At 35.8% G+C, this 27,675-nt stretch overlaps 1 protein-coding gene across 1 annotated transcript; it reads left to right on the top strand.

The window, feature by feature from the left end:
- Positions 1-1,295: 1,295 nt before the first annotated feature.
- Positions 1,296-27,675, top strand: Esco2 (establishment of sister chromatid cohesion N-acetyltransferase 2). The gene is made up of 10 exons (XM_076852275.1): positions 1,296-1,348; positions 2,645-3,482; positions 6,718-6,811; positions 9,599-9,656; positions 12,431-12,557; positions 13,711-13,842; positions 17,717-17,806; positions 18,728-18,871; positions 23,364-23,539; positions 27,543-27,675. Exons 1-10 carry the CDS (start codon positions 1,296-1,298, stop codon positions 27,673-27,675), a joined length of 1,845 nt encoding a protein of 614 aa, XP_076708390.1.

The raw sequence follows: 27,675 nt of genomic DNA, 5'->3' as shown, positions 1-27,675 counted from the left end.
GGCCGGGCGGGTTGGCGGGCTGGAGACCGCGCTCGCGGGCACCAGTTTCCATCTTCCGACGCCAGCGTTGTGGGCATCGCTGCCCGGGCAAGACGCGGAGAGGGCTCTTTTTGACCTTCCCTCTCTCGGCGCGTCCCCGGAGCGCATCTGGACTTGCGTTCCACGGACCCGGGTCCTTCTCTCTGTCCAGCTCTGAAGTTTTGCTGGTGTAATTTGGGGGGTAGGCTATGCATGAGGCAAAGGGAGAGGAGGGAGGGAGGGAGCCTCGCTGAGCAGCGTGCTGTCTGTGCCGAGTTCACCGCAGGAGTTCACCGCAGGACCTGCGGGGGTCCCCTCAGCTGGCAGCCTGGGGGAGGGTTAGGCTTCACCACCCCTCCCCCCTCCCTGGGTAGTGGGCATTGAACCCAGGGGCGCTTTACCACGGAGCCACACCTCCAGCCCTTGTTAAATTTTAAAAAATTTGAGACGGGGGTCTCAATAAGTTGTGCTGAGGACCTTGCTAATTTGCCCAGGCTGGCCTTCAATCTGAGGCTTCAGCTTCCCGAATTCTTGGGCCGGCCTCACTCATTTTCCTGCTGGGCTCTGATGAAAAATGACAGTCGGTCTCTGCCTTCATTGAACGCTTAGGCTGTTGAGATGGTTAATAGGAAAATGGACTAAATGGAATATTAAAGGAGTATACTGTGCAAGGGAAGCAGAGAACTAGATAAACAGTGGAGGGGGTGGAGTGAGAGCAATGTCAGGGAAGGTCACCTAATTATGTGAATTAAGGGGGAAAGTGCCATGATTTAGAGGAAAGTCTTTTCTATTTGGTAGGATCATTTTCCAGCTGAAAAATATTTCTTACTGTGGTGTAATATACTCTTTTTTTAAATTTATGGTTTAAACCTTTATTAAAGCAATTTATCTTTTTAAATTCATGGTTTAAACGTAATTTGCCCTGGAAAAAAATCTTTTTCTTGGATTTTCTAGACCATTACTTACCTCTTTTTTTTTTTTGTTCTGGGGTTTGAACTCGGGGACACTTAACCACTGAGCCACATCCCCAGTCCTATTTTTGTATTTTATTTAGAGACAGGGTCTCACTGAATTGCTTAGTGCCTCCATAAGTTTCTGAGGCTGACTTTGAACTCACGGTCTTCCTGCCTCAGCCTCTCCAGCCACTGGGATTACAGGCATCACCTCTGACAGCCCTATTTCAGCCTTTTAAAATTTAATTTTGACGTGATTGTTATACCCATTTGATGAATTTGGTTACTAGCATTGACTTAATTGCTTTTAGGAATTCAATTAAGATGGCAAATATTACTCCAAGGAAGAGGAAGCGGCCTTCTGTGAACTGTGACAGGTGAGTCTCATCCTATGCATAGAAATTCTGAAAAAAGAAAACTTGACCTTGTGTTGTTCTCCTATTTCCTAAATTTTTAATTCTGTTATTAAAATGCCTCTTTGGTTACAGTAGTATTTTATATTCTAATTCTAGTTTGAAAATACAGTAAACTTTTAAAGTGAATTATTTAGTTCTTTTGGAGAGAATAGAAGAGTGCTGTTTTCTGTGGCTAAGAGGTATGGTAAATCTCTTATTTCATTGTTCCCTTCTATTCAGTTCTTTTTTTTTTTTTTGAGTACAGGGGATTGGACTTAGGGGCCCTCAACCACTAAGCCACATCCCCAGCCCTATTTTGTATTTTACTTAGAGACAGGGTCTCACTGAGTTGCTTAGGGCAACCTCCCAGTTGCTGAGGTTGGCTTTGAACCCGCCATCCCTAGCTGCTGGGATTACAGGCCTGGGCCACTGCAACTGGCCTCCTTTCTATTCACTTGGAACATAATGTTTTGCATAGAGTAGAGAGGCTCATCTGTAAACTGTGCCAGAAGGTCTGTATATAGTGATCCACCCACCCTGCTGTGTCTAGTTTTGCTTTTCAAGATTTTAGTTATCTGTAATCATGTGTTGTCTGAAAATATTAAATGCAAAAGATAAGTACAGTGCAGTAAGATATTTTGAGGAAAAGACCACATTCACATAACTTTTATTACAGTATATTGTTATAATTGTCCATTTTTATTGTTAATCTCTTATTGTGTCTAATTTATACAATAAATTTTTATAGGTGTGTGTGTATACCAAAAACCATGGTATATACAGAATTTAGTTATGTGTATTCTCAGGCATCCACTAGGCAACTTGGGATGCATCTCCCTGATATAAGAGGGGAATACTGTAGTTGGTACTCAACTACATGCCATACCAGAGATACAAATTACTCCCCACAGAAAATGCCAGGGATTGCTTATTACAGAGAAATAATCATTTGGGGAGTCTTTGATCACCAATTAAGTAAAATATATGGGCTATAATTTATATGATCTAAACATAGAAATTGATTTTGGAACATATCAAAGCTTTTTTGGAAACATTTGTTTTCATGAACATTATTAGTACCTTTGGGAAGTTACTTGAATACTTGATAAACACAGAATTTAAGACTCCTACTGTTAAACTAATAGTCTTTATGAGTGGCTTAGAGAGATGTATTATTTTTGATATGACCTATACATAGAAATATTACTTATCAGTAAATTTATATAAGTTTTGAAGCAAAATAATGAACTTACAAATGGACTTTGTTTCTTTTCATAGCTTATTATCTTCATCAAAGAAGTTAATTATGGACTTTACTGAAAATCTGTTGCTATCACCTAGTAAAAAGTACACTTGTCAAAACAGTGATGAAAGTGAAGAAAAGCTATATTTTTCTCAAAAAGGCCATTTCATTTCAAGTCCACTCAAGACAATTAAAAAAAACAGATTGCCATCTGCAAGTCATAGCTCACCATTTAAATCTGCTGTACCCACTGTATCTTTTTACAATAAAGATAATAAAGATAAGTGGTATCTTAATCCACTGGAGAGAAAGCTGGTAAGAGAGAGTAGATCCACTTACCTAAAAACTAATAATGAAGATAAATCTTTTCCCAGAATGACAGAAAAAATACAGGGAAAACCAATCTGCACCAAGAAGAAGAATAAAAAAACACAGAAGAGTTTAACTGCTAAGTATCAACCAAGTTATAAGCACATCAAGCCTATATCAAGAAATGCTAAGCATTCCAAGCAAAATCGGATGTCCTATAAGCCAGTTGTGGAAAAAGAGAATGATTGTTATTTAGCTGAAAATAATCCAAATACTCCTAGGGTTCTAAGCCAAAAAATAAAACCACAAGTTACACTCCAGGGTGGAGCAGCATTTTTTGTTAGTAGAAAAAAACTTTCTCTTAGGAAATTGCCTCTAGAAAATAAGCCATCACTGGAACTCTCCCCAAAAAATAAACCAGAAGTGATTAAAAAGTCTGAGATAGAGACTGTATGTGAAAGAAAAACTTTTGTGAAAAGTCAAGTGCCAAAGTGCTTGTTAATAGAAAAGAAATTGAATATGGAGCTGAGTGCAAAAGGTAAAGATGAAGAGGAATTAATAAAGGTAAAGAAAGCTAAATATATCACTTTAAAAAAAGCTGGCTTTTAAACAGAATTTCATTATAAATAACGACATCATTAAACCAAATTTTATTTTATTTTTTTTTTGAGACAGGGTCTCACTTAAGTAGCTTGGATCCTTGCTAAGTTGCTGAGGCTGGCCTTGTACTTGAGATCTTCCTGCCTTGGCCTCCTTAGTTGCTGGGTGTAAAGCTGCTTTTATGAAGCAAGATAGAATAAAGAATTTAAAGGCAGGGTGGGAAAGATGAGATATCCTTTATTCTGCTTCAGGAATGTTTTTCTAAAGTGTAAGCATGTTGGTTTTGTTTATTCCTTTTAGCTCATTATTGATTAAGTAGGTTACTCTAGAAATTTTAAAGTACAGAAAGTATATTTTTAAAAAGCCTTCAATAGTCCTACTACCTAGAAATAATCACTGTTGATCTATAGATGGATTTTGGTTTATCTATTTATTTGGGGTGGATATGGGGATTGAACTCGGCAGCACTCAATTGCTGAGTTGCTTAGTGCCTTGCCTTTGCTGAGGCTGGCTTTAAACTCAGGATCCTCCCGTGCCTCCTGAGCTGCTGAGATTAAAGGTGTGGGCCACCATGCCCAGCCAGTTTTTGTTTATTTTATGTATACTATGTTTTCACAGTTGCCATTCTGTGCCTTTTTGTTTGGTCTTTCTCATATTAACACCGGTAGTATAGATTTGTGCTATCTAATAGGAATATAATGAGCCAAAACCAAAACTTATAGGCAGTAGGTTTCAGAAAGGCTGTCTCCCAGTTCAGGGCTTCCATGTCTGCCTTGTCATTTATACTTATCTCAACCCTTGTAGCTGAAGAAATGATAGGCTTGTATAACGTCCATGCGGTGTGAGGATCATATGTCTTACCAGCAATTCAAACTCAGTCATTTCCTCCCTAACCCATGTCTTATCATTGTCATCTTCACTGCCTCCTCTCAAGTTCAACCTCAATTTTTATCTCTTGTAGTATTCTATAGTTCAAAACTCAACTGGTAGACTGTGGATCAAATCTAGCCCATGGATGTTTTGCTTGGACTACGTAATTAAGAAAATTTCATTCAAATTTTTTTTAAATGCAAGAAAACATTTCTGATTTCTCATTTCTACATGGCAATAATCTCTCAGAGCTGAGTTTCATCCTCTTTGACAGATAGTGTTTTTCATTTCCCTTCACTGTCAGTGTATGTATTATATATTTAAATCAGTCCAGTTTTCCAGTTGTGTTTTTCTTTTTTTGGTACTTGGGATTGAACTCGGGGCCACTTGACTGCTGAGCCCAAGACCTATTTTGTATTTTATTGAGTGGCTTAGCCCCTTGCTTTTTGCTGACGTTGGCTTTGAACTCATGATCCTCCTGCCTCAGCCTCCTGAGCTCCTGGATTACAGGTGTGCACCATGATGCCTGGCCAGTCAATACAGTTTTGATATCAGTTTCACTTACCTACTGCCCTTATAGGCATTTAAATTTGTAGTCCCTACTGTAAATGTTTTTTCTTGTCAATCTTAAGTGTTGTTAAGTTTATTGTTAAGTGAGATGATATTGTTGGCTAAGCCATGGCAATCTAATTCCATTAATTCTTCATGTTCTATTTCTACAACAAAATATCCCTGTGTAGATTTTGGTTATATAGATCTGTAAGTTTATCAATATTCGTTGAACTGTACACTTTATACCTATACATTTCACTATATATAAGTTTGCCTTCATTTTTTAAAAACTCTGGTTACAAGTAATAAGGTCTCAATATAACAAAACAAGTAGAGTGCAGTTTCCTTACCCATCTCCCACTTATTGCTATCTAATTATTGTGAAGATTTGACCGCTTTCCTATGATGAACTGATAAAATTCATTTTCTTTCTGAGCTTCACTGTAAGGGACTGGGTATTCAGTTTTCAGAAGTCTGAGAAGCTGGAATATTGTTTATCTTTAATTTCTACAACTGGGCTCTATTGCTCTTAAGATTTTTTTTCAAATTTTATTTCACAGACTGAATTAGTAGCTACTTAAAGTACCAATGACTTTTTTTTTTTTTTAAAGAGAGAGAGAGAATTTTAATATTTATTTTTTTAGTTTTCGGTGGACACAACATCTTTGTTTGTATGTGATGCCAGGCGAGCGCACTACTGCTTGAGCCACATCCCCAGCCCAAAAACAGTTATTAAGATTTCATTAAATAGCCACTGCTAGGATTCAAATCTGAAAGGGTATAAAGATCTCCTTTCCCCCATCTCATTATGGAGCCTGAAGAAATGGCAAACTAATAGATTTTCTACCTCTGCTGAGATACTATGGTTTTGAGTAAGAGTTCTGCTCTAATCAAGAATTTTTCTTCCCTCCACAAGTTTTATGTTCCCTAAGTCTCTCCAGATTAGTATTAGTAAAATTTGTCAGGCTTTTTTCTACTTTACCATATTTGTGCTACTATTCAAAAAGTGGGAACCTTTGTGGGAGAAACCTCTCCAGTGACTCCACAATGTTATTTTCTTTCCTTGGCTATTCATTTTAAAGTCAATAACAAAAAGTTGTACCTTTTCCGTTTAGTGGCCTCTGGAGAAATTTTTGCCATTTTACTAATTCTTTTCACTTTATTATTATGGAAGTGTGGTTTATAATTTTCATTCTGCCATCTTTATCTGGGTGGCCAGGAGTAGTGGCACAGCTGTAATCCCAGTGGCTCAGATGGCTAAGGCAGGAGGATTGCAAGTTCAAGGCCAGCCTTAGTAACTCAGCAAGGCCCTAAGCAGCTCCGTGAGACCCTGTCTCTAAATAAAATATTTAAAAAGGCTGGGGATATGGCTTAGTGGTTAAGGGTTCCTGGGTTCAATTCCCTGTACCAAAAAGACATCCATCTTTATCTGGGAGAATATTACATTTTTGACAAGGATAACAAATTACAATATGTGTACTCTGACTTTTAGTTATTTGTTTTTTGTGTGTGTGTGATGTTGGGAATTGATGTTGGACCTTGCATATATTAGGAAAGGGCTCTACTGGTGAGCTACATCCTTAGCCCTGTACTCTGACTTTTAAAAAGGTGATATGTAGACTGAAAATTGAAGACTTAAAAATCACTTTATGCAATGCAATTCATAATGCACTAATTTTTTTTTTTTAACAAACATTTGTTAGGATCCATTCACTAAATAGAAAACAACTAAGAATTATAGATTTTCTTTACTTTTTTACTTGTTTATTATTTTCAGGATTCATTAGGTGAAGTAGTTTCTTCAAAGGAATATAAACTTGATGAAAATAAGCATTTTTCACCAGAAGATTCTCTTGTTGAGAACAAGACAGGTAAGTAAGAAAATTTTTCAGATGAGTTAGATACTTGTATTAACTCTTCATTATATGTGTCAATGTGAAATTCATATAGAAATATTTTCTGGATTTTTTTTTTTTTTCTCCTAATTTGCCTCCTATTAGTATCTTTTTATTTTTTCTCTTTGGCTCTATTTTCTGTGGTCTAGTAGTACAGTGTTTCTGTGGTCTAGTAGTACAGTGTGTTTTGAAAAGCAGAAGACAGGAGATTTTAAGTCAAAACTATAGATTAAAAAAAAAAATGAATACTAAACAACTGTGGCCAAATTACTTGCCCTCTGCAGGGTGGGATAATAAAATCATACCCTGTCTTCTACCCAAAATAGTAGAAAGGAGTAAAACAGTTTGTGGTTTTTTTATTGGGATCAAAGCCTAGTTGTGAGCAGAACTTGCTAAGCCATAGAAATGACCCTACAATCCTGGGCTCTTGTCTAGGTCTAGTGCTTGTTAGCTATGTGATCTGGGAAGGGATCCTTAAAGTAAGACATTTTAAATTCCTCTTAGTTTTGAAACCCTCTCATTAACTTACAGTGACATTGCTAAACAGTATTTACTAAACTATGAGAATATAAATAAATTAATTAGCCCAGCGTGGTGGTACACACCTGTAATCCCCTGAGGTTTTATTTATTTACTTACAAGCTTTAATTACTTGTCCCTGAGTTCAATCCCCAGTACCCCCCCCCTCCAAAAAAAAAAGGAAAAGAAAGAAAGAGAAATTAATTAGCATTTTTGGTAATTTCATCTCATTGGTTATATCTATAGATTTGAAAGTGAATGAAAATACTAAAAGTAGACATGTTGGATGAGTGAGAAAATGTCTCATAAAAAGAAAGAAAATAAAGGTATAATCTGTAACAACATCCCTTAGAGGATCTAATATATATAGAATAATTGTTCATTATAATTCTGAGACATAAAGTTAAAAACTAGTTTTTACTGAGTGCTGAATATGTACTAGACAGTATTTAGTAAAAGTTCTGTGTTCCCCCCTGCCCCGAATTAATAGACGATATAACAGAAAAATAATGTCTTCTATTTGTCTTCTATTTATAATATTCATACATTCTTCTTTTAAAATAAACTACTTGCTGGGCATCCTGGCGCATGCCTGTAATCCCAGCAGTTCAGGAGGCTGAGGCAGAAAGATTGCAAGTTCAAAGCCAGCTTCAGCAAAAGTGAGTTCTAAGCAGCTCAGTGAGACCCTGCCTCTAAGAAAGATACAAAATAGGGCTGGGAATGTAGCTCAGTGGTCAAGTGCTCCTGAGTTCAATCCCTGGTACTCAAAAAATAAATAACTAAATAAATAAATTACTTGTGGTATATTATCTAAGTCAATTTGAAGAAAAATTTTTAGTGAATAAAGATCTTATAGATAGAAAAGGATATGGCAAAAGTCATAGAAGTATTACACAAATAACTACAGTTTATTACTTAGTCACTAGAGTGTAATATTGTATTCTCTTACAAACCTAGGATATGGATTCTGTTATGCTCATTTTATAAGTGAGGAAATGGACTTAGGTTAAGTAAGTTACCAGAGTAGATCAGACTTGCCTATCTTAGCCTTATTTGTAGAGCATGAGTGAGCACTGTTTTTCAGTGCAAGGTTAAAGTTTGCTTTTTACCAGCATATCAGGGGTACATGATAGCCACTGACATCACTGGTGCCATTAGTCTTTATCACCAGGTTCAGGTCATGTTTGCCAGGTTTCGTCTCTATAACATTTTTCTTTTTCATGCTCTAGTCTTTGAAAGCTAGTCACTAAGTCTAGGCTCCCCTTTCAGGAAGCAGTGGGGATTAAAATAACTGTATACTATTTGAAATTCTACTGTAAGGAAGATTTGTTCTTTCTTTATTTGTATATTCAATCACTTAAGTAAACTTGTGGATATATGTCATTATTTATGAATATTTTACATTTGGGGTTTAAATCCACTACATTATTTATTTTAGGGCTCAAATTATTCATCTTTGGCCATTGGGATCTTTTCAGCATGGTTCTCTTTGGCATGTCTTATATTTTTGTCTTTTGAGCATTTCCTTTTTCTAAACATTACAGGATACTAGGCTCTTATATTTTCCCTGCCCACCCCAGCACTAGAATCATCAAGTTCTCACACAGAACCCTGGTTGCTTTTATTGGAGAATGGTATTTAGAAACCAAGATAGGAGGGCTAGGGATGCAGCACAGTGGTACAAACCAAGATCTGGACTCTCGGTGTGCTTGTTGCTATTTGTTGTTTCTAGGCCAGCTGAGCAGACAGAACTAGAAAAGATACATACCCATGATTCCATCATCTCCATCTGTACATATTATCATAAGTTCATATTGCTATGTCCAATTTTAATCCAGTGCCATAGGGTTTAGTCCACCCTTTTGTATTTTACATTGAGATCTGTGATCCATTTTAAGTTAATTTTTATATAAGATGTGAGTATGTGTGATTTTTTTTTTTTTTTTTTTGCACGCAGACATCCAATTCCAGCACTATTTGTTGAAGACTATCCTTTCTCTATTAAATTACCTTTGCCTCCTTGTCAAAAATCAGTTGAATTTATTTGTGGGTCTATTTCTGGTCTCTCTGTTTTGTCCAGTCTATTTGTCTCCTTTTGCCAGTACATACTATCTTTATTATGGTTAAGTTTTGAGGTCAAGTAACATGAATATTTTGGTTTTATTAACCTTTAAAATTTTAGAGTTTAATGCTTTGATTTTTATTTGGTAATACAAATTTTTGCCCTTTTTTTTTCCTTGCCAGTTTCTCTGGAGTCCAATGTTTATCCCATCTTCAGTGTGTCTTCAGTCAATACAAAAAGGTAGAAATTGTTCTTATTTTGATCCAAGTTTTATTAGTTGTACAAGTCTTTTTTTCTTATGCTACTTAATTTGGAGAGTACTTTTTCTTCACTGTTAAGGGAATAGGAGAATAATAGTAAGAACAGAAAATGAAATCAGCTTCTCAGAAGTTTCATAAGATTTTAGAGTTTAGAGATGGAAAAGGTCTTTATAGATTTGAATAATAATAATTGTTAATATTATTATATAATATGGGGCCCATAATAAGTTGTTTATATCTATTATCTTCAGAACAAACTAAAAGGTAAATACTGTTATTAATTCCATTTTTTAGCTGAGGAAATTTTAGTACTTAAACCACAAATTTTAGTACTTAAGCCACAAATTTTAGTGAATAGCACAGTTATTCAGTGCTAGAGCTAGGACTAGAAGACATATCTGAATCAAAATCCTATTAGCCTATATTGCCTGCCCTAGATAACAATAGATTTAATAGTCGCTAAAATTTTAATGTGCATTTACAACCTCATAATATAGGAACCATTATTGTCCCATTTTATAGATGACTAGCCAGAGGAGTAAGTAACTTGACACCTTACTGCTATTGTAAATCCTAGCTGAAACTTTTACTGTCCTGTTCAGATCTAAAGACTGCAATGAGGAAAGGCATGCGTGGGTATAGAGGGTGATAGGGCAAGAGCTCTGAATAAAGAAGTTTCTTATAGTCTGGACATCCTCTTCCTAAGCAGCTTTGATTCTTCTCTCTCGTTTTGATGATGAATAACTAGATGTTAAGGAAGGAAATTCCTAGCTAAGTTCTCCTATCCTTAGAGCACCTTACCTTAAATTGCCTCGGATTTCTGTGGGTGAGCAACTTTCCCCCATCAAAGGTCATGTTCTTAGTTTTTCTCACATTTTTCTTTTCTTACGTTGTCTTCTTTCATGACTCATTGAAGATGGAAGCTTTATCATAATCAGCTGATAAAAGTAATTTAATCTAGCAAGAAGAGTTACTGGGATACTCTTGGTTGAATCATGTGAAATTACTTTTTTGGTAGGCTCCAAAATGTCAGATTTCAGCAATTACTTATAGATTAATCTATTTTACTTCAGGTAGATTATAGATTCTCCAGGTACATAATTCACATTATTGTCTTTTTATTTTTGTTTTATTTGTTCATTTAACAAACACTTAGAAAGATTCTACTATGTGACATTGAACTTATTCTGAGTTCTGGAGATGTAAAGATAAATACGGTCCTGCTATCAAGGAAATTATGGTTGTAAGAGAAAAAGCGTTGAAACAAATAAATATAATAAGGTCAATAAATACATACAATAGATATAATACAGTTCCTAAGACAGAAGTGAAGAGATTGCAATCATGCATGAAGGGCCAAGGAGAACTACATAGCAAAGGTTTTATAAGGCACAAGGGCCACTAACCTCGTTGACCTAGCAAATGTTTTTCATACTGTGGGTAGCAACCAATTTAGTCTTTTGTCACACCCTCTTAAGAGTGTCATATCCAGCATTTTTTAACTGGAATGTTGTATCTCTATAGCAAGTGTATTTAGTGAAACTCTTTTAGCTGTGTCTGTACTGAGTGAAATGTAAAATTAATTTGTTAGTATAGGTTTGTCACAATCAGTTTGAAAACCTTACCTTTTTTTTTTTTCTTTTTTAATTTTGGGGATTGAACGTAGGAATGCTTTACCACTAAGCTATATCCCCAACCCTTTTTGTTTTATTGAAATAGGGTCACCCCAAGTTATTGAGAGCCTCGCTCAATTGCTGAGATTGACTTTGAAATTGCTGCAGTCTGGCTGGGCACAAAATAACCAAGCCACCGCAAGGCACTTGTAGGTTCAAAACAGGAACTCCTTTATTGCCTGAACACCTGCAAACGCCCCCACGCGCCCCTTCCAGCAACCACCAACTGGAAAATCCCTCCTCCTGCACTTCCCCAACCAATGGGAACTCTCCTGGAATCCCCAGGAGAACTCCAAAGTAGCAGGCCAAGGAGGACAGCAGGGGTCTAATATATAATTGAATACACAGCTTAACATTACCATCATCATCTCAATGGCTCCCTCAGCTTCTTGAGTCACAGGGATTCCAGGCAAGAACCACCACATGAAGCCTAGTATATTCTTTAAAAGAATAGAGAACTAGTGATCTTTTAGTACCTCTTAAATATTGGGAATATACATTTTAAGTGAATTTTCTAGATTTTAAAATACTGGTGGCTAATCCAAAGCTTTGAATACCATATGAAACAACCAAAATGTATCTTTCTGGTTGTGTGATTTAGTCTGAGGGCCTTATGAGCGAAATCCCAACATTCTTCCCTAGTGCTTAAAAAATAGCTTCATTACATTTATCTAAAAATAAAATTTCTTTTTCTTCAAAATTTCCAAGTACTGGGATACTGCTCTCGGCATGAGGAAGAGTACCCAAGTAAAAAGTTGTTGGATCCTAATACATTGGTGATTCTGGTTTCTTGTTGGTCCATGAGATTCAGTTTTAGTATCCACTTATTTGCTATGGTACCCCAAGGATTTCTTTATTCTTACATGGGTAAGTATTAGGGTTTGATAAAGCAAGGTGAAGTTAATTTCCAAAGTGATTCTCCAATGGTATCTGATACTGGTGAGAAAAGTTCCTTGGGCTTGAAGTTAGAAACCAAGATTTAAGTCTTAAAACTTCCACTTCTTGTTCTGTTCCCTGGAGTGCATTACTGACCCTCATATTTCTCATCTTTATGTAATATTTATCAACCTACCATTTGAAGATCTCTCGCTGAAGAACAGTCTTCTGTGGGATCCATCAGCTGTACTGATTTCTTGAAACAGACCAACACACAGAAAAATCTGAATACCAGAGATACAAATAAAGAAACAAATGCCCAGCTCATCATTGTGAGTAAATTTGAAACAAAGCTTCTCACATGTGGCTTTTGCATGTATAACATAAAGTTATACTTTTGTCTTAGCATAGTTAAATTGGGTTATAGATATTCTGAATTTTGTAAATGTCAATTTTGTGCTTGTCAATAAACTTCAACTAATAGTGTTGGGCAATGCTAGTATTTTAGTAGAAGGCTGATGAATGAGTTGTTTCCAATTAAGAAAAATTATTGATCAACAAAAAATTTAATTGGAATAGGTACGTTGAGTTAGATCTTGGCTTGGCTGTTAGTCCAGGATGCAAGAAAAGACCATTGACTCCAATTAAAATCAAATTAAAGCAAGCTTATTTTTTCGACCGGCTGGGCTGCTTCTCCCTCCCAAAACGGTGGAACAAGACAGCAACTCCAGCTTTCCTGCAGCCCAGCTTTATAGCCCAGAAAGTTACACAAAGGGGGGTTACAGATAACAGAACTCTGACGAGCATAACACTGATGGTAGTTTACATTTTTTGCTGGCCCCAACATCAGAATTTATGAGGACCATTAGAGCCTCAGAGAGGGTCGTTGTCTGGCCAGGGAAGGCCAAGATTTGTGAGGCGTCACTAAAGTTTCAGAGAGGGCTGCTATCTGGTCAGAGCGCCAGGCATGGATGAGTTCAAGGCACGGCAGGCTTTCCAAGCAGGTTCAGAATTTGCAGTAATTTATAGTAAAGCCCAAATTATCTTTTCATGGCTTTGTGGCAAGATGGCTCCCAATTTTAAGAAAAGATCAGGTTGGGTCTATCATTGGCAAACTGGTCACAGGCCATGACCTGTGAACTAAAAGTAGTTGTTCCATTTTTATAGGTTTGGAAAAAGAGTATGTAATAAACCATGTGTGTCCTGAAAGATCTAAAATATTTACATCTGATGTTGTCATAGAGAAAGTTTGCCAAGAGTGCCCCTATATTTAATCCCCAGTATCAAAAAAAGAAAAAAATATCATTGTTTATTTTAGCTATGTTCTGTAACTTAATGTTACTCCTTAGAACTATTGAGTCTAGTAAAGAATCATGTGTTTTTTACACTGTCCACTCAAAGAGAAAATTTTGTTACTTTGATGAGATTATTGTGTTTTTAGGTCTCTTCATTCTATTTTGCTTTCTTCCCCTGCTTCTATTGCAGGATGCAGGTCAGAAACATTTTGGTGCTACTATTTGTAAATCTTGTGGCATGATCTATACTGCTTCCAACCCTGAAGATGAAATGCAGCATGTCCAGTATCACCACAGATTTCTGGAGGGAATCAAATATACAGTGAGTCAAAGATACTCTTTTTTCAGTTTGTTCTGAAAGTAAACTGGTTTGAAAGAGACATTTCTGTTCATTAAATATTGAAAGGCCTATATGTCAATAAATATTTCATTGTCTACAGTTTTCTTATCTGTAAAATTCGAGAGACTGACACTATTAAAAAGTTAGGTTTTTGGTTTTTTTTTTTCCCCAGTGCTAGGAATTGAATCTAGGGCTTTATGAATGGTAGATAGACGTGCTATCACTGAGCTACATCCCACTCTTAAAGCTAGTTTTTAATAGTACAGTTTCAAATTTATAATACCAGTCTAAGGTGAGCATTGTCCTAGGTAGAAAAAGCACTTTATATCCTTATCCCTTAACTTGAGGAGAGCCCCTCTCCCTCTTTATGTAGCAATTTCTTCTTTATAGAAAACCTTGGTAAAACAGCCTTCCACAACTTCTCCAGGCTTTTTTCCCTCTTTTTTTTTTTAAAGAGAGAGAGAATTTTTTAATATTCATTTTTTAGTTTTCGGCGGACACAACATCTTTGTTTGTATGTGGTGCTAAGGATCAAACCCGGGCCGCACGCATGTCAGGCAAGTGTGCTACCGCTTGAGCCACATCCCCAGCCCGTTTTTTCCCTCTTGAGGGCAATTTCACCTCTTTATGAAGCATCTTTGAGTTCAAACACATCCTATCTTTGGCTTCATCTTTGTGATTGTACCCACTACTAGTCAAATGCGAGTGCCCCCACCACCCCTACACACAATAGTTCATGGTTTTATAATATTTTTAGGTTATTTGTTGTCATTGGGAATTTGGGCAGGAGGAACTCTGGGGGAGCTGGATTTATTGAAACAGCTTCCTCCCTGAGATTCCATAGTTCTCCTACTGCTCTGTTGCCTTTTTTCCTTTACCTCCAGAAACCCAGGGTTGCTCTACCACTGAGCAACATCCCTTGCCCTTTTTGTTTTTTTGAGATAGTCCTGATAAGTTGCAGAGTTTGGCCTCAAACTTGTGATTCTCCTTCCTTGGTTCCTTGGCTTCCCACGTTGCTGGGTGTACAGGTGTGCACCACCACGCTGGCCCAGAATAATTTAATGCATAGATTTATATGATTCTTCATACTTTTAGAAAAAGAAAATTCCCATCAGCAGTTAGGTGCTCCTTAACCTGGCTTCAGCTTTTCCTATACATGTGTATATAATATGTAACAGAGAATGTGTGTAGGTGTGCATGTATATATCTTTCTCTATGTATGTTTAAATTCTTGCCCTCTATAGTCTGCTTTCTATACATTAGCCGGAGGATTCTTTTCTAAAAATAAGTTAAAGTCCATCTTTTTCTACTTCAAATTTGATAACCTCCCCTTATGCTAGGAATAAAACTGAAATTCTTTACCATGGTCGCCAAAACCCTTCATAATCTGCCCACCCCCACCCCCGCAACCTCATTGCACAGAATATTTTCCCTTGAGCTCTAAGCTCCATTTTCTGAACAAATTAAATTCTTTTGATGAGGACTAAGTACTTTCTATATCAGGTTGCTTTCTTTAATTTATCAGAGCATACTAGGTATGTTAATCCTTATTTATTTTGTGAGTTATTTCTGTGTTACAAATTTCCCTGTTTCTTTAATATTATGGGTTTTTTTTTTTTTTTTGGTAGGGGTTGGATACCAGGGATTGAACTCAGGGGCACTTGACCACTGAGCCACATCCCCAGCCCTATTTTGTATTTTATTTAGAGACAGGGTCTCACTGAGTTGCTTAGCACCTTGCTTTTGCTGAGGCTAGCTTTGAATTTTGCAATCCTCCTGCCTCAGCCTCCCAAGCCACTGGGATTACAGGTGTGTGCCACCATGACTAGCTCAACTATGTTTTTGATATAGTAATAATTTCACGAGTTTCAAAATTTACAAGATAAAAAGTCTATTTATTGAACAGTATTTCTTCCTACTCCTTCTAGGTACACTAGTTCCCCTATCTGCAGGGGTCCAACATTGACAATTTCATCTGTATATCTTCCAGAGGTAATTTTTGCATATATAAGAAAATATTATTACTTGATTTTATTTGTGACCTGCATTTCTTAAGTCAGAAATGTCTTAAGCTGGGTGCAGTGGCACATGCCTGTAATCCCAGTGGTTTGGAAGGCTGAGGCAGGAGGATTCGGAATTCAAAGCTAGCCTCAGCAAAAGCAAGGTGCTAAGCAACTCAGTGAGACCCTGTCTCTAAATAAAATATAAAATAGGGCTGGGGATATGGCCCAGTAGCTGAGTGCCCCTGAGTTCAATCTCCAGTGACCAAAAAAATAAGGAATGCCATTGTCAGATCCAAGATTCATAAAAAGATTTTCCTATATTTTCTTAAAATACTTATATAGCTATAAATTCTATATTCAGATTTTTAATCCATTGGGAATGTTTAAGACATTGCATTAAAGATGAATCCTAACTTACCTTTGTTTCTTAGGATTGCTAAGTGTGCCAACATTATTGTTAGGTTAGTTCATGTTTCCCACTAATTGCCAATGCCACCTTTAATCTATACTAAAAATGGTCTGTTAGTAGTGTTCTTGTACTAGTCCTATACTCTTTTAAATGCAGTTTCATACCGTGGATGTCTGGCCAGGTAAGTGTTTTTTTATTCTTTTAAAATGTCATCTTTTCCTACACATTTCCTCTTCCAAATTATAAAATGGGCCTATTATCAGGTTATCCCCAAATAAAAAGCCTTTTGAGATTTTGATTGAAATTGGTAAACTAATGCTGTTTTCTTGTGGTTAGTCCTCCACTTTAGGAACTTAGTATCCCTTTCTATTGATTCATGTCTTTTATATCTTTCAGGAAGGTTTTGTAGTTTTCTGCATGTGGATCTTTAATTAAATTTATCCTAAATATTCTACTCTCAGTCACAACACTGCTGTTTTCTGTTTTACATCCGATGTTGTCATAAAGAAAGTTTGCCAATCACTATTAGACAATTCAGAGCCTTGGATTTTCAATGACATTAAACAGTACCTTTGTTTATTTGGCTAGTGATCTTACCTTGAAATGGCCACCCTCCCCCTTATGCTTACTGAAATCTTAATTAAGGTTCAAAAAAAAAAAAACACAACAAAAACATGTCAAGTGCCTCATAGCTTTAATAACACTGTTGAGATAATCGCTGGGTCCACATGCTAAAGCACTGCTGGAGATTAAGACTGAAGTGTGTAAGCCTCTGGTCTTGTCAAGCAAAAGGGCAGAAAAAGACATTGTTGTACATATGTGAGAAAGGAAGATAGGATTCACTGAGGGAATATGTGTAAGACATATGACTAGCACTATGTACCCTGTAATGTTCTACATACTTACAGGAATGGGGGCAGAACCACTTAGGTGGAAATGTAAGGAGGGAAATTCCTGATCTAAAAAGTGGCCTCTGCAGCTCAGTGAAGTGCTGGTGTCCCTTTCTACAAAGCTAACTAAGATGCATTGGGTGAGATCTGTGCTGAGCTGCTGATAAGAGAAAGCACTTGAACTTGAGCCTCTATTGTCTAGATTTGTCTTTCCTCGGTCCAGTAGACTCTTATTAAACCTTCCCTTAGAAGTCAGCTTAGCCTACTGCCCATGTGCCCACCCTGAGTGATTGGGCATTTCTTTCTCTGTGATCCCATCAAGAGCTCTCATTTGGCTTTGCTTTTAGTTCTAACAAATAATATTCATATCTCCCAACAGAGTATCAGCCCATTGAGGTCACTTGTTGTAAGCATCTTTCATTAGAATATGTTACTTTTAATTAGATTTAATCTTTTTTTATATCATTTGGTATTTGGCATTCTGTCCTCTGGGTCAAACTATTTAATATCTTTTGTTTTCACAAATTAACATTTTTTTTTTCTCCCTTTGACAGGGCTGGAAAAAAGAACGTGTAGTAGCAGAGTTTTGGGATGGGAAGATTGTATTGGTCCTGCCACATGATCCAGCTTATGCTCTCAGAAAGGTGTGGAACATTCTCTTTTTAATCCTTATTCTTCCCTCACTTCCCACACAGTTAATCTCTGTTGAAGTGTGAATCACTTTGTTGGTGGGTAAGCCTCTTTGGAACATGCTTTCCCATTATGTTCCGTTGTCCCACTTATGGAACTCCTAAAAAACCTGAGTTGAGTGCAAATATACACCTATGGTAACTCTGAAATAAATTTATGTTTTTAGAGTTCTATTCCTTTGAGAAAAGTAATAGGTGTATGATTAGTGATAATATTCATTAGTTTTACTGATACTAATATTATTGTTAATAAATTATATAATAAACTCTAGATTATGATATCCAATCTATTTTAATGCATCTGTATCATTTTCGTTGAAATGGTCACAGAATGAAAACTTGGGACTTCATAGGTTAAAAATGAGTTTAGTAGGGGTTTATACAAGATAAATAAAGGAATGTCAGTTGGAATTAAAGAAACCACATGAGGTTCTACAACTTATCTCTTATCTTCATCATCTACTTGTGAAAAATTAACTAAGCTTTTCACTGTTGAAATTAATGGCCCCAAGTCTGTTTCTTATGTTGTTATTACCAGTTTTTCTTGGGTTGGTGTTGGCCAATACAAAAAATGAATAAAGCTAAAATAAATCTGTTTGGGTGCTTCCTACTCCCTTATTTCCCCCAGAATTCTGAACTTTCTGCTGAAAGTGTTTTTTAAATAGGTTCTTAAAGCCCTATTGCTGAAGTACCAGACATATGAATTGATAGTAAAGTTTTGAGAGGGTATAAATTTTGGAGAGAAAGATAAAATTTAGGAAATAGAGATTTAAAAAGGCTAAAATTATAGTAAACATACATTTTATATAGATAAGCATATGTAGTTTATTGTACTTTTTAAAACAAATTCGCCTTTTTGATTGTTAACACCATTAGGTAGAAGATGTCCAAGAACTTGTTGATCATGAATTGGGCTTCCAGCAAGTTGTTCCCAAATGTCCCAACAAAACCAAAACTTTCCTCTTTGTATCTGATGAAAAGAGAGTCGTTGGGTGTTTAGTTGCAGAGCCCATCAAACAGGTATGGTATATCTTAAATTACTGGCATAATTTTTGAGCAAAATAAAGTAGTTGGAAGAAGTCTAAGCATTTCAACTGCTACCTGATTTTTCCTATTAAAAATTTCCTTGACCATGGGGATAAATGAAGTTATTTACATTATATTTGTCATTTGCCTTATATAAGCAGGGTAAGTATATCCATGTAGTCATTACCATAATAGATAAAGTATAGTGGTTTTAAATAAGCAAATATGTAGACCCAAGTTATTACCTGTCCCTTAATTAGAATATATATATATATATATATATATATATATATATATATTGTAGTTTATTCTTTTTTCTGTGGTGCTTAGGATCAAACCTAGTGCCTTACTCGTGCTACCAACTGCTCTACCATTGAGTGACAACCCCAACCCCTTAATTAGAATCTTTAGAAACTGAGTAGCAGTGTTCCAGAAAACATATAGTCTCTCTTTGTGTTAGATATTTTTAGAAAAATGGCTGGTTTATATTCTTTCTTTCCCTCCATCAGCTTTATTAAGATATATCTAACAAATGAAAAATGTATATATTTTCAACATATAATTTGATGTTTTGAGAGATGAACAGTTTAAGAAATTGCTAAATCAAGGCAATTAACTTCATCACCTCACTTATGTTTTCATGAGAGCATTCAGTATCTGCTTACTTTGCTATTTTCAGGTGTACATTAACTACATGCAACATGATATACCATAGATCTTCAGAACTTACTCATCTTGTCTAAATCAAACTTTGTGCCCTTTGACTACATTTCCCATCCCCTACCACTTATCCCCTGGCAACCACCATTCTACTCTGCTTCTGTGAACTTTTTTAGATTCTACATTAAATTAGATCATACATATCTGTCTTTCTGTGCTTGACTGATTTTACTCAGCATAATATCTTCTGGATTCATCCATGTTGTCACAAATGACAGGATTTCATTTTGGTTTATGGCTGAGTAGTATTCCAATGTGTGTGTGCGTGCCACATTTTCTTTCCTTATTCGTTCATTAATGGACACATAGGTTGATTCTATGTCTTGGCCTGGTATGCGTAAAGCTGTGGTTCAGAAATCTCAGAATACAGATATCTCTTGACGTATGGTTTTTATTTCATTTAGGTATGTACCCAGAAATGGGATCACTGTCATGGTAGTCCTTTTTTTTTCCTTTTTGAGATCTGTATACTCTTTTCTGTAGTGGCTATAATAGTTTACATTCTCTCCAGCAGTGAACATGTTTTCTTTTCTCCAAATCTTTATCAGCACGTATTATCTTTTGTCTTGTATATATACGTGGCTGTGTGGTACTGAGAATCAAATTGATGGGTGTTCTATTAGTAAGCTACATTTGTAGTCCTTTTTTTTTTGAAACGGTCTCACTAACTTGATGAGGCCAGCCTTTAACTTGCAATCCTCCTGCTTCAGCTTCCCAAGTAAATGGAGTTACAGGTGTGGGCCACCATGACCAGCATCTTTTTGTCTATTTTATAATCATTCTAACAGGTATGAATATGGTTTTAGTTTGCATTGCCCTGATGATTAGTGATGTTGAATATTTCTTCATATATCTGCTGGCTATTTGTATGTCTTTTCAGAAATATCTGTTTAGTTCTTGTCCCATTTTATAATCAGTTTATTATCTTGCTATTGAGTTCCTCATATTAGATATTAACACCTTATCAGATATGTGGTTTGCAAATGTTTTCTTCCAACTGTATGTTTTCTCTTTACTCTGTTTCTTTGCATTGCATAAGCTTTTTAGTTTGAAGTAATCGTCTATACCCAGTTTTACTTTAATTATTTGTGCTTTTGCAGTCATATCCAAAAAATCATTGCCTAGACCAGTGTCAGATTTTTTAAGTTTTTAATCCATTTTGAGTTGACTCATACTGTGTAAGGTAAGAGTCTGGTTTCATTCTACTGCATGTTTGTATCCAGTTTTCCCAGCATCATCTATTGAAGAGACTGTCATTTCTCCATTGTATGTTCTTGGCACTTTTGTTGAGATCATTTGACTGTGAATGCCTGGATTTATTTTTGGGTACGTTGTTGTGTTCCATTAGTTTGGGTGCCTTTTTTTTTTTGGTATATATTTTAATTGTCAATGGATCTTTTATTTTATTTATGTGCGGTGCTGAGGATCGAACCCAGGGCCTCAAACAGGCTAGGCAAGTGCTCTACCACTGAGCCACAATTCCAGCCAGTCCTGGGTGCCTTTTTTTTTATGCCAGTGTATTATTCTGTTTTGATTACTATAATTTTGTAGTAGTATATATCAAGATCTGGTAGTATGATACCTCTCACTGCCCTTTTTACTCAAAGATTGCTTTGGCTATTCAGGGTCTTTTTTGGTTCATTGTGAATCTTAGGGTTGCTTTCTCTGTGAAAAATGCTATTGGAAATTTTGATAGGGGTTGCATTGATTCTGGATTGCTTTCAGCAATATAGATATTTTAATAATTTTCAAATTCATAAACACGAGATATCTTTCCACTTATGTGCGTCCTCTAATTTTTTTCATTAGTGTTTTGTAGTTTCTGGTATATAGTTCTTTTACTCCCATGTTTAAATTTATTCCTAAGTATTATAGTTTTATTGATATCATTGTATATGGAATTGTTTATTCTTTTTTTTAAAATAGTTATTGTAAAGAGATGCTACTGATTTTAGCATGTTGATTTTGTGTGTAGTAATTTCACACAGAAATTATTTTTTTTTTTTTTAAGGGAGAGAGGTGAGAGAGAGAGAGAGAGAAAATTTTTTAATATTTATTTATTTTAGTTCTCGGCGGACACAACATCTTTGTTTGTATGTGGTGCTGAGGATCGAACTCGGGCCGCACACATGCCAGGCGAGCGTGCTACAGCTTGAGCCACATCCCCAGCCCCGACACAGAAATTATTTATCAGTGTTTTGGAGAAGTCTTTAAGGTTTTTCTATATATAAGATCATGTTGTCTGCAAACAGAAATAACTTCTTTTGATTTGGATGTCTTTATTTTTTCTGCCTAATTGTTCTGCCTAAAACTTCCAGTACTAAGTAGAAAAGAAGTCGCAAGGGCTGGGGATGTGTGTCAAGTGGTAGCGTGCTCACCTGGCATGCTCAGGGCGCTGGGTTCGAACCTCAGCACCACATAAAAATAAAATAAAGATGTTGTGTCCGTGAAAAAAACTGAAAAATAAATATTAAAAAATTCTCTCTCTCTTAAAAAAAAAAACAAACCTGTGGTACATCCATACAATGGAATGTTCCTTAGCAATTAAAAAGAGTACACTATTGACATGTGTAACCATGGTTTGGGTCTCAAAGGTATTAGGCTGAGTTAAAAAAGCCAATCTCAAAAGGTCACATGCTGTATGATTTCACTTACATGGCATTCTCAAAATAACAGTTATAGAGATGGAGAACAGATTAGTGGATGCTAGGAATGAGTGAGGCATGTGGAAGGGAAAAGTAGGGTACAATTCTACAGAGTTACAAAGAGGAACACTTGTGGCGATGCAGTGGTTCTGTGTATTGATTGTGGTGGTGGCTAAATGAATATAATATCCTTGAAATGGAATAGATATTCACACATTGGGATTAGCAAGGATGGTGGAATGTGATACACATCATCATCCAAAGTACATGTATGAAGACAGGAATTATTGTCAACATACTTTACACAACCAGAGATATGAAAAATTGTGCTGTATATATGTAATAAGAATTGTAATGCATTCTGTCATTTATTTTTTAAACTCAATTAAAAAAGATACACACATTGTATCACTGTTAATTTCTTGGTTATGGAAGATGTAACCATTGGGGGAAATAGGGTGAAGGATACATAAGTCCTCTTTATACGGCTGTTTCATCTTCTTGTGGATCTCTATTTTCAAATAAAAAGTTTTAAAAAATTTAAATAGTAACCAAATTTCAGAGTTAACACGTGAAAATCTTCAATTCTTTAGGCTATCATATATACATTTTAGCATGGAAAGGATTGGGAAAATTTATGTGCTTCAGAAATTTGAATTTTACAGAGCTTTTAATCAAAAAGAAGGAATTTTCATGCAAGTATTGTGACTTAAATGGAGAGGAATATAACACATTCAAATGATTTAAATATTTTTGATGGAGACATGATTAACTTCATATCATTAGGTTTGTTTTGGTATACTTAGGAATTTTTTTATTTTAGTTTTATAAAAATGTTTTTGGAACTGATGATTGAATTCGGGAGTGCTTAACCACTGAGCCACATCCTCGGCCCTTTTTTATATTTTATTTAGAGATGGTCTCACTGAATTGCTAAGTGCCTCACCAAGTTGCTGAGGCTGGCTTTGAACTCACAATCTTCCTGCCTCAGTCTCCTAAGATGCTGGGATTACAGTCATGCACCACCATGCCTGGGAGGAGGTTTTTCTTTTTCTTTTTTTTTTTAAAGAAATGTAAACTCACCTATTTTTAGTTATAGATGCTTTTGTATATCATTGTAGGCCTTCCGTCTCTTGTCTGAACCAAGTGGCCCAGAATCCTCAAACTCTAAAGAATGTCCCAGAGCTTGGCAATGTTCAAATGTGCCTGAACCTGCAGTCTGTGGGATAAGTAGAATCTGGGTTTTCAGACTGCAGAGAAGAAAGCGCATTGCAAGACGACTGGTGGATACTGTCAGGTAAGAAAAACATAAACTGAATCTTAACTTTGAACCTTGGATTCTTAGCTTTCCTAGAACTAGGAAATACTGGCTCTAGTTTGATATATCACAGACCCAAGACTATATAAAATAAAATAAAAATCAATTGCTAGAAAAATGAAATGGAAAAACAAAATTAGAAAATATGGGCTGGGGTGTAGTTTAGTGTTGAAGAGTACTTGCCTAGCATGCACAGGCCCTGGGTTTAGTCCCTGGTACTGACTGAATAAAGGAAGAAAATACAAGATCAAATTTTTATTAGATTCAATTGATAGAAAATCATATTTCAATAAATATAGTTGATATAAACAAAATGTAAATTTTAAAACGTACAGAAGTTGCATATGTTTATTGACTACATGTGTCTAGGTAATTAATAACTATAACTAAACTAATTTATAACTATAATTAATAACTATTACTAAAGTTATAACTAAAAAGGGAATTAGCAAGACAACCCACAAAATGAGAGGAAAAAAGTTGCAACTCTTTTCTCTACTAAGGATGTATTATCCAGCATATAAAAAGAATTCTTACCATGCAACAATGAAAAGGCAGTTTAAAAATGGGTCAAAGATTCCAATAGACATTTCTTCAAAGAAGAAATACGAATAGTTGATAAGAATGTAGAAAGATACTTAACATCTGAGAAGTCGCAAAACCAAGAGCACTGAAATACCACTGCACACCCTCTAGGAAGGCTCTCTTAAAAAGGAAAATAAGTGTTGGTGACAATGTGGAGGAAGTTGGAACCCTGGTGCATTGCTGGTAGGAATGTAAGGTAATGCAGCTGCTGTGGAATACAGTGGCAGGTTCTCAAAAAGTTCAATTATTATGACCAAGCAATTCTTCTGGGTATATGCTCAAGAGAAATGAAAGCATATGTCCACACAAAACCATGTATGGGAAGGTTTATAACAGCATTATTCATAATAGCCAAATAAGTATAAACACCGAAATCAGTGGGGAACGAAGCATATCCCATACAATAACAATGCAGTATTTATTAGTCAGCCATGGAAAGGAGTGAAGTAACTGGTTCATGGTACAACGTGGGTGAACCTTGAAAACATCCTGTTGATTGTTTTCTGAACGTTATATTATAGGTACACAAAAGGGCCAGAATAGGCAAATCGACAGAGACATCAAATATTCTTGGTTTATAGGGACTACGGGAAGAGTGAATGGAGAATGTATACAAATAGATATAGGGGGATAAAAAATGACCTGGAATTATATAGTGGTGATAAATAATTTTGTGACTACAGAAAACCCGAGTTGTCTTTTTGTACCGGGGAATAAACTTCTGAGCCACATCCTCAGCCCTATTCTGTATTTTCTTTTTAATTTAGCAACAGAGTCTCACTGAATTGCTTTGTGCCTAACTGTTGCTGAGGCTGGCTTTGAACTTTCAATTCTTCTGTCTCAGCCTCCCAAGCTGCTGGGATTACAGGCATGCGCCACTAATGCCCGGCTCATAGTTATATATTTTTTAAGTATGAGACTTAATGGTATATGAATTATACCTCAATAAAAGATTAAATTAGTGATTCTCCATTCTGAATTGTGTAAACCCTTTAAAACTGCAAATTGATATTTAAGGTTTTAACATGACAGACTAGGTTTATTGTTAATTTACCTAATCTGGATAAGAAGGATGAATTTCAAAACATTTTCTTCTACATATATCTCATGCATAGATAGCAGATTAAAAACCAACAACCACACTTTGAAGAGCTTTATTCAAACCTTTTGAGTTTTATTCTGCTTTTTAAATTTAAATTTTTAAATTTTTGGTATCAGGGATTGAACCCAGGTCCTTTTTATTTTCAGACAGGGTCTTTCTAAGTTGTTGAGCCTTTTCTCAAACTTGCAATCCTCCTGCCTCAGCCTTCCACATTGCTGGGATTACAGGTGTGGGCCAGTGTGCCTGGTCTGAGTACTATGCCACTTTTAAGGAATGAAAAGCAAACCACTATGATGATTCCATCATGGGCCATAATCCTAGTCAATCACACATATTTATAGAAGGATCAGTTAGAAAATTGGGTGTCTATAATAATTTTGATAGTTGCAAACCAATGATTTTCCTATACAGGTTAAGGAAACCTAATCTAAAATCTGAAACTTTTTACAGTAAAAAGTAATATCTGAAAAGTTTTAGATTTGGGAGCATTTTAGATTTCAGGTTTTTGGATTAGGGTTGCTCAACAATATCTCTGCAAATATTCTATAATCCAGAAACATGAAATCTGAACTACCTCTGGTCCCAAGCACTTCAGATAAGGGATATTCAACCTGTATTTTATATTAAGTGATAGATAAATTGGATATGAGGAATACCAAAATCAAACCTGCCTCCACTGCACAATAGTCTAATGCTTTTTTACTTTCAACATCCATATGAATTGCCTGGGAATGTTAAAATGCAGACTATAATTCAGTAGGTATGGAGTGGGGCCTGAGATTCTGCATTCTTAGTAAGACTTTGGGTGATGCTAAATGTTGCTGGTCTGCAGATCATACTTTGAGTAACAAGGCAATGTTGTCTATAAGGAATACTGAATAAAAATGAAATGCCCTCATAGGAGCTAGAAAACATTCATTTGGAAAAATATCTTTTCTCATATCTGAATTGAAGGTATAAATAACACATTTGATAGTTTTGCATGTAAAAAAGCCTTAGACTGAATTCTCTCATCTTTACAGGTGACAATGTTTGAGTCCTCACAGAAGTTTAGCAATAAATTTTGTGTTCAATTATAGTTAGTGTACTAAATGCTTACATATTCTAATTGAATCTAATTCTTTAATTTTTTTTCATTCTGAAATAAAAGTATCAAGAATAGTGAAAAGAACCCTTGTATATTTTTAATTTTTTTTTTCATTTTGGTACTGAGGATTGAACCCAGGGACACTATACCATTGAGCTACACCCCCAACCCAACCCTGTTTAGTTTTTTAAATTTTTTAGCTTTGAGACAGGGTCTCCCTAAATTGCTAAGACTGGTCTAGAACTTGGAATCCCCTGACTTCAACCTCCTGAGTTGCTGGTATAGGCATCTCCCACCACATCTGTTCCCCCTCATATACCTTTGCTCAGATTCATCAAGTTATTATTTTACCACATTTGCTTTTCCAAATGTATCTGGTTGTTTTGTTTTGGCAGTGGGAATCAAACCCAGAGCCTGATACATGTTTGATCAGCATTCTACCACTGAACTGCTTTCCCAGCTCTATTTATTTTTAGACAATGTCTTGCTAAATAACTTGCCTATACTCCTGCACCTGGCTAGAAGATGTAATGTTGATAGTCCATATTTCAGTTTCATTGGTTGTTTCAAATGTCCTTCATGGGGCATATACTTCTTGTCTGGGGTCACATTGCATTTGGTTATCATGTTTCTTTAATCATCATCTTTCTTAACCTGGAAGTTTCTCAGCCCTCCTTTGTCTTTTATGACATTGAAGAATTGAAAAGTATAGGCCAGTTATTTTATAGAACATTCCTTAATGTGGTTGAACTCTTTAATCATTTTTACTTTTAATCTTAGTTGAGCAGGATCCGAAAGAGTTCTACTCAACGTGCAGATTTGTTTTTGCTTTCTCAAAGCTCTCTATTGTACATTTTAGTTGAGAAAAATAGTAACTGTTAAAATTGGTTATGGTTATTTTTATTTTTTATTTTAATTATATGTGGCTTTTAATTAGCACTAGCAATCTCACATTAGTTGTTCATTGTTAGGGACAGCCAAAAGTCAGCTCTGTTTTTATGTGGTTCCCTTTGCTTCTCAGAATTTTTTCTGGACCTATTTTCTCATCTTTGAAATACTATTAGATTTCCATCTCTGAAATCTAAGGCATTTTCTCGCTTAGCAGAAATAAGGTTGATTTGATCAAGAGTATTTACTCAAATTGTACTAGTGTTTAATCAGAATACTAAGTTGCTTCCATTGTTAAATTATCTTTTTCTCTTTTTTAGGAATTGCTTCATGTTTGGCTGTTTTCTCAGCACCAATGAAATAGCATTTTCTGACCCAACACCAGATGGCAAGTTATTTGCAACCAAGTACTGCAACACCCCTAATTTCCTTGTGTACAATTTTAATAGTTAA

The sequence above is a fragment of the Callospermophilus lateralis genome, chromosome 4 (assembly GCF_048772815.1).
Source record: "Callospermophilus lateralis isolate mCalLat2 chromosome 4, mCalLat2.hap1, whole genome shotgun sequence".
Lineage (NCBI taxonomy): Eukaryota > Metazoa > Chordata > Mammalia > Rodentia > Sciuridae > Callospermophilus > Callospermophilus lateralis.
The sequence above is the reverse complement of the archived record's forward strand: the minus strand, read 5'-3'. Positions and strand labels throughout refer to the sequence as shown.

Bases quoted from the DNA above. Each gene is read 5' to 3' on its own strand.
- Esco2 (XM_076852275.1), top strand. From the start codon at position 1,296: ATGGCAAATATTACTCCAAGGAAGAGGAAGCGGCCTTCTGTGAACTGT. The intron at 1,349-2,644 runs GTGAGTCTCATC...TTCTTTTCATAG, and splicing joins CCTTCTGTGAACTGTGACAG to CTTATTATCTTCATCAAAGA. The intron at 6,812-9,598 runs GTAAGTAAGAAA...TTTCCTTGCCAG, and splicing joins TCTTGTTGAGAACAAGACAG to TTTCTCTGGAGTCCAATGTT.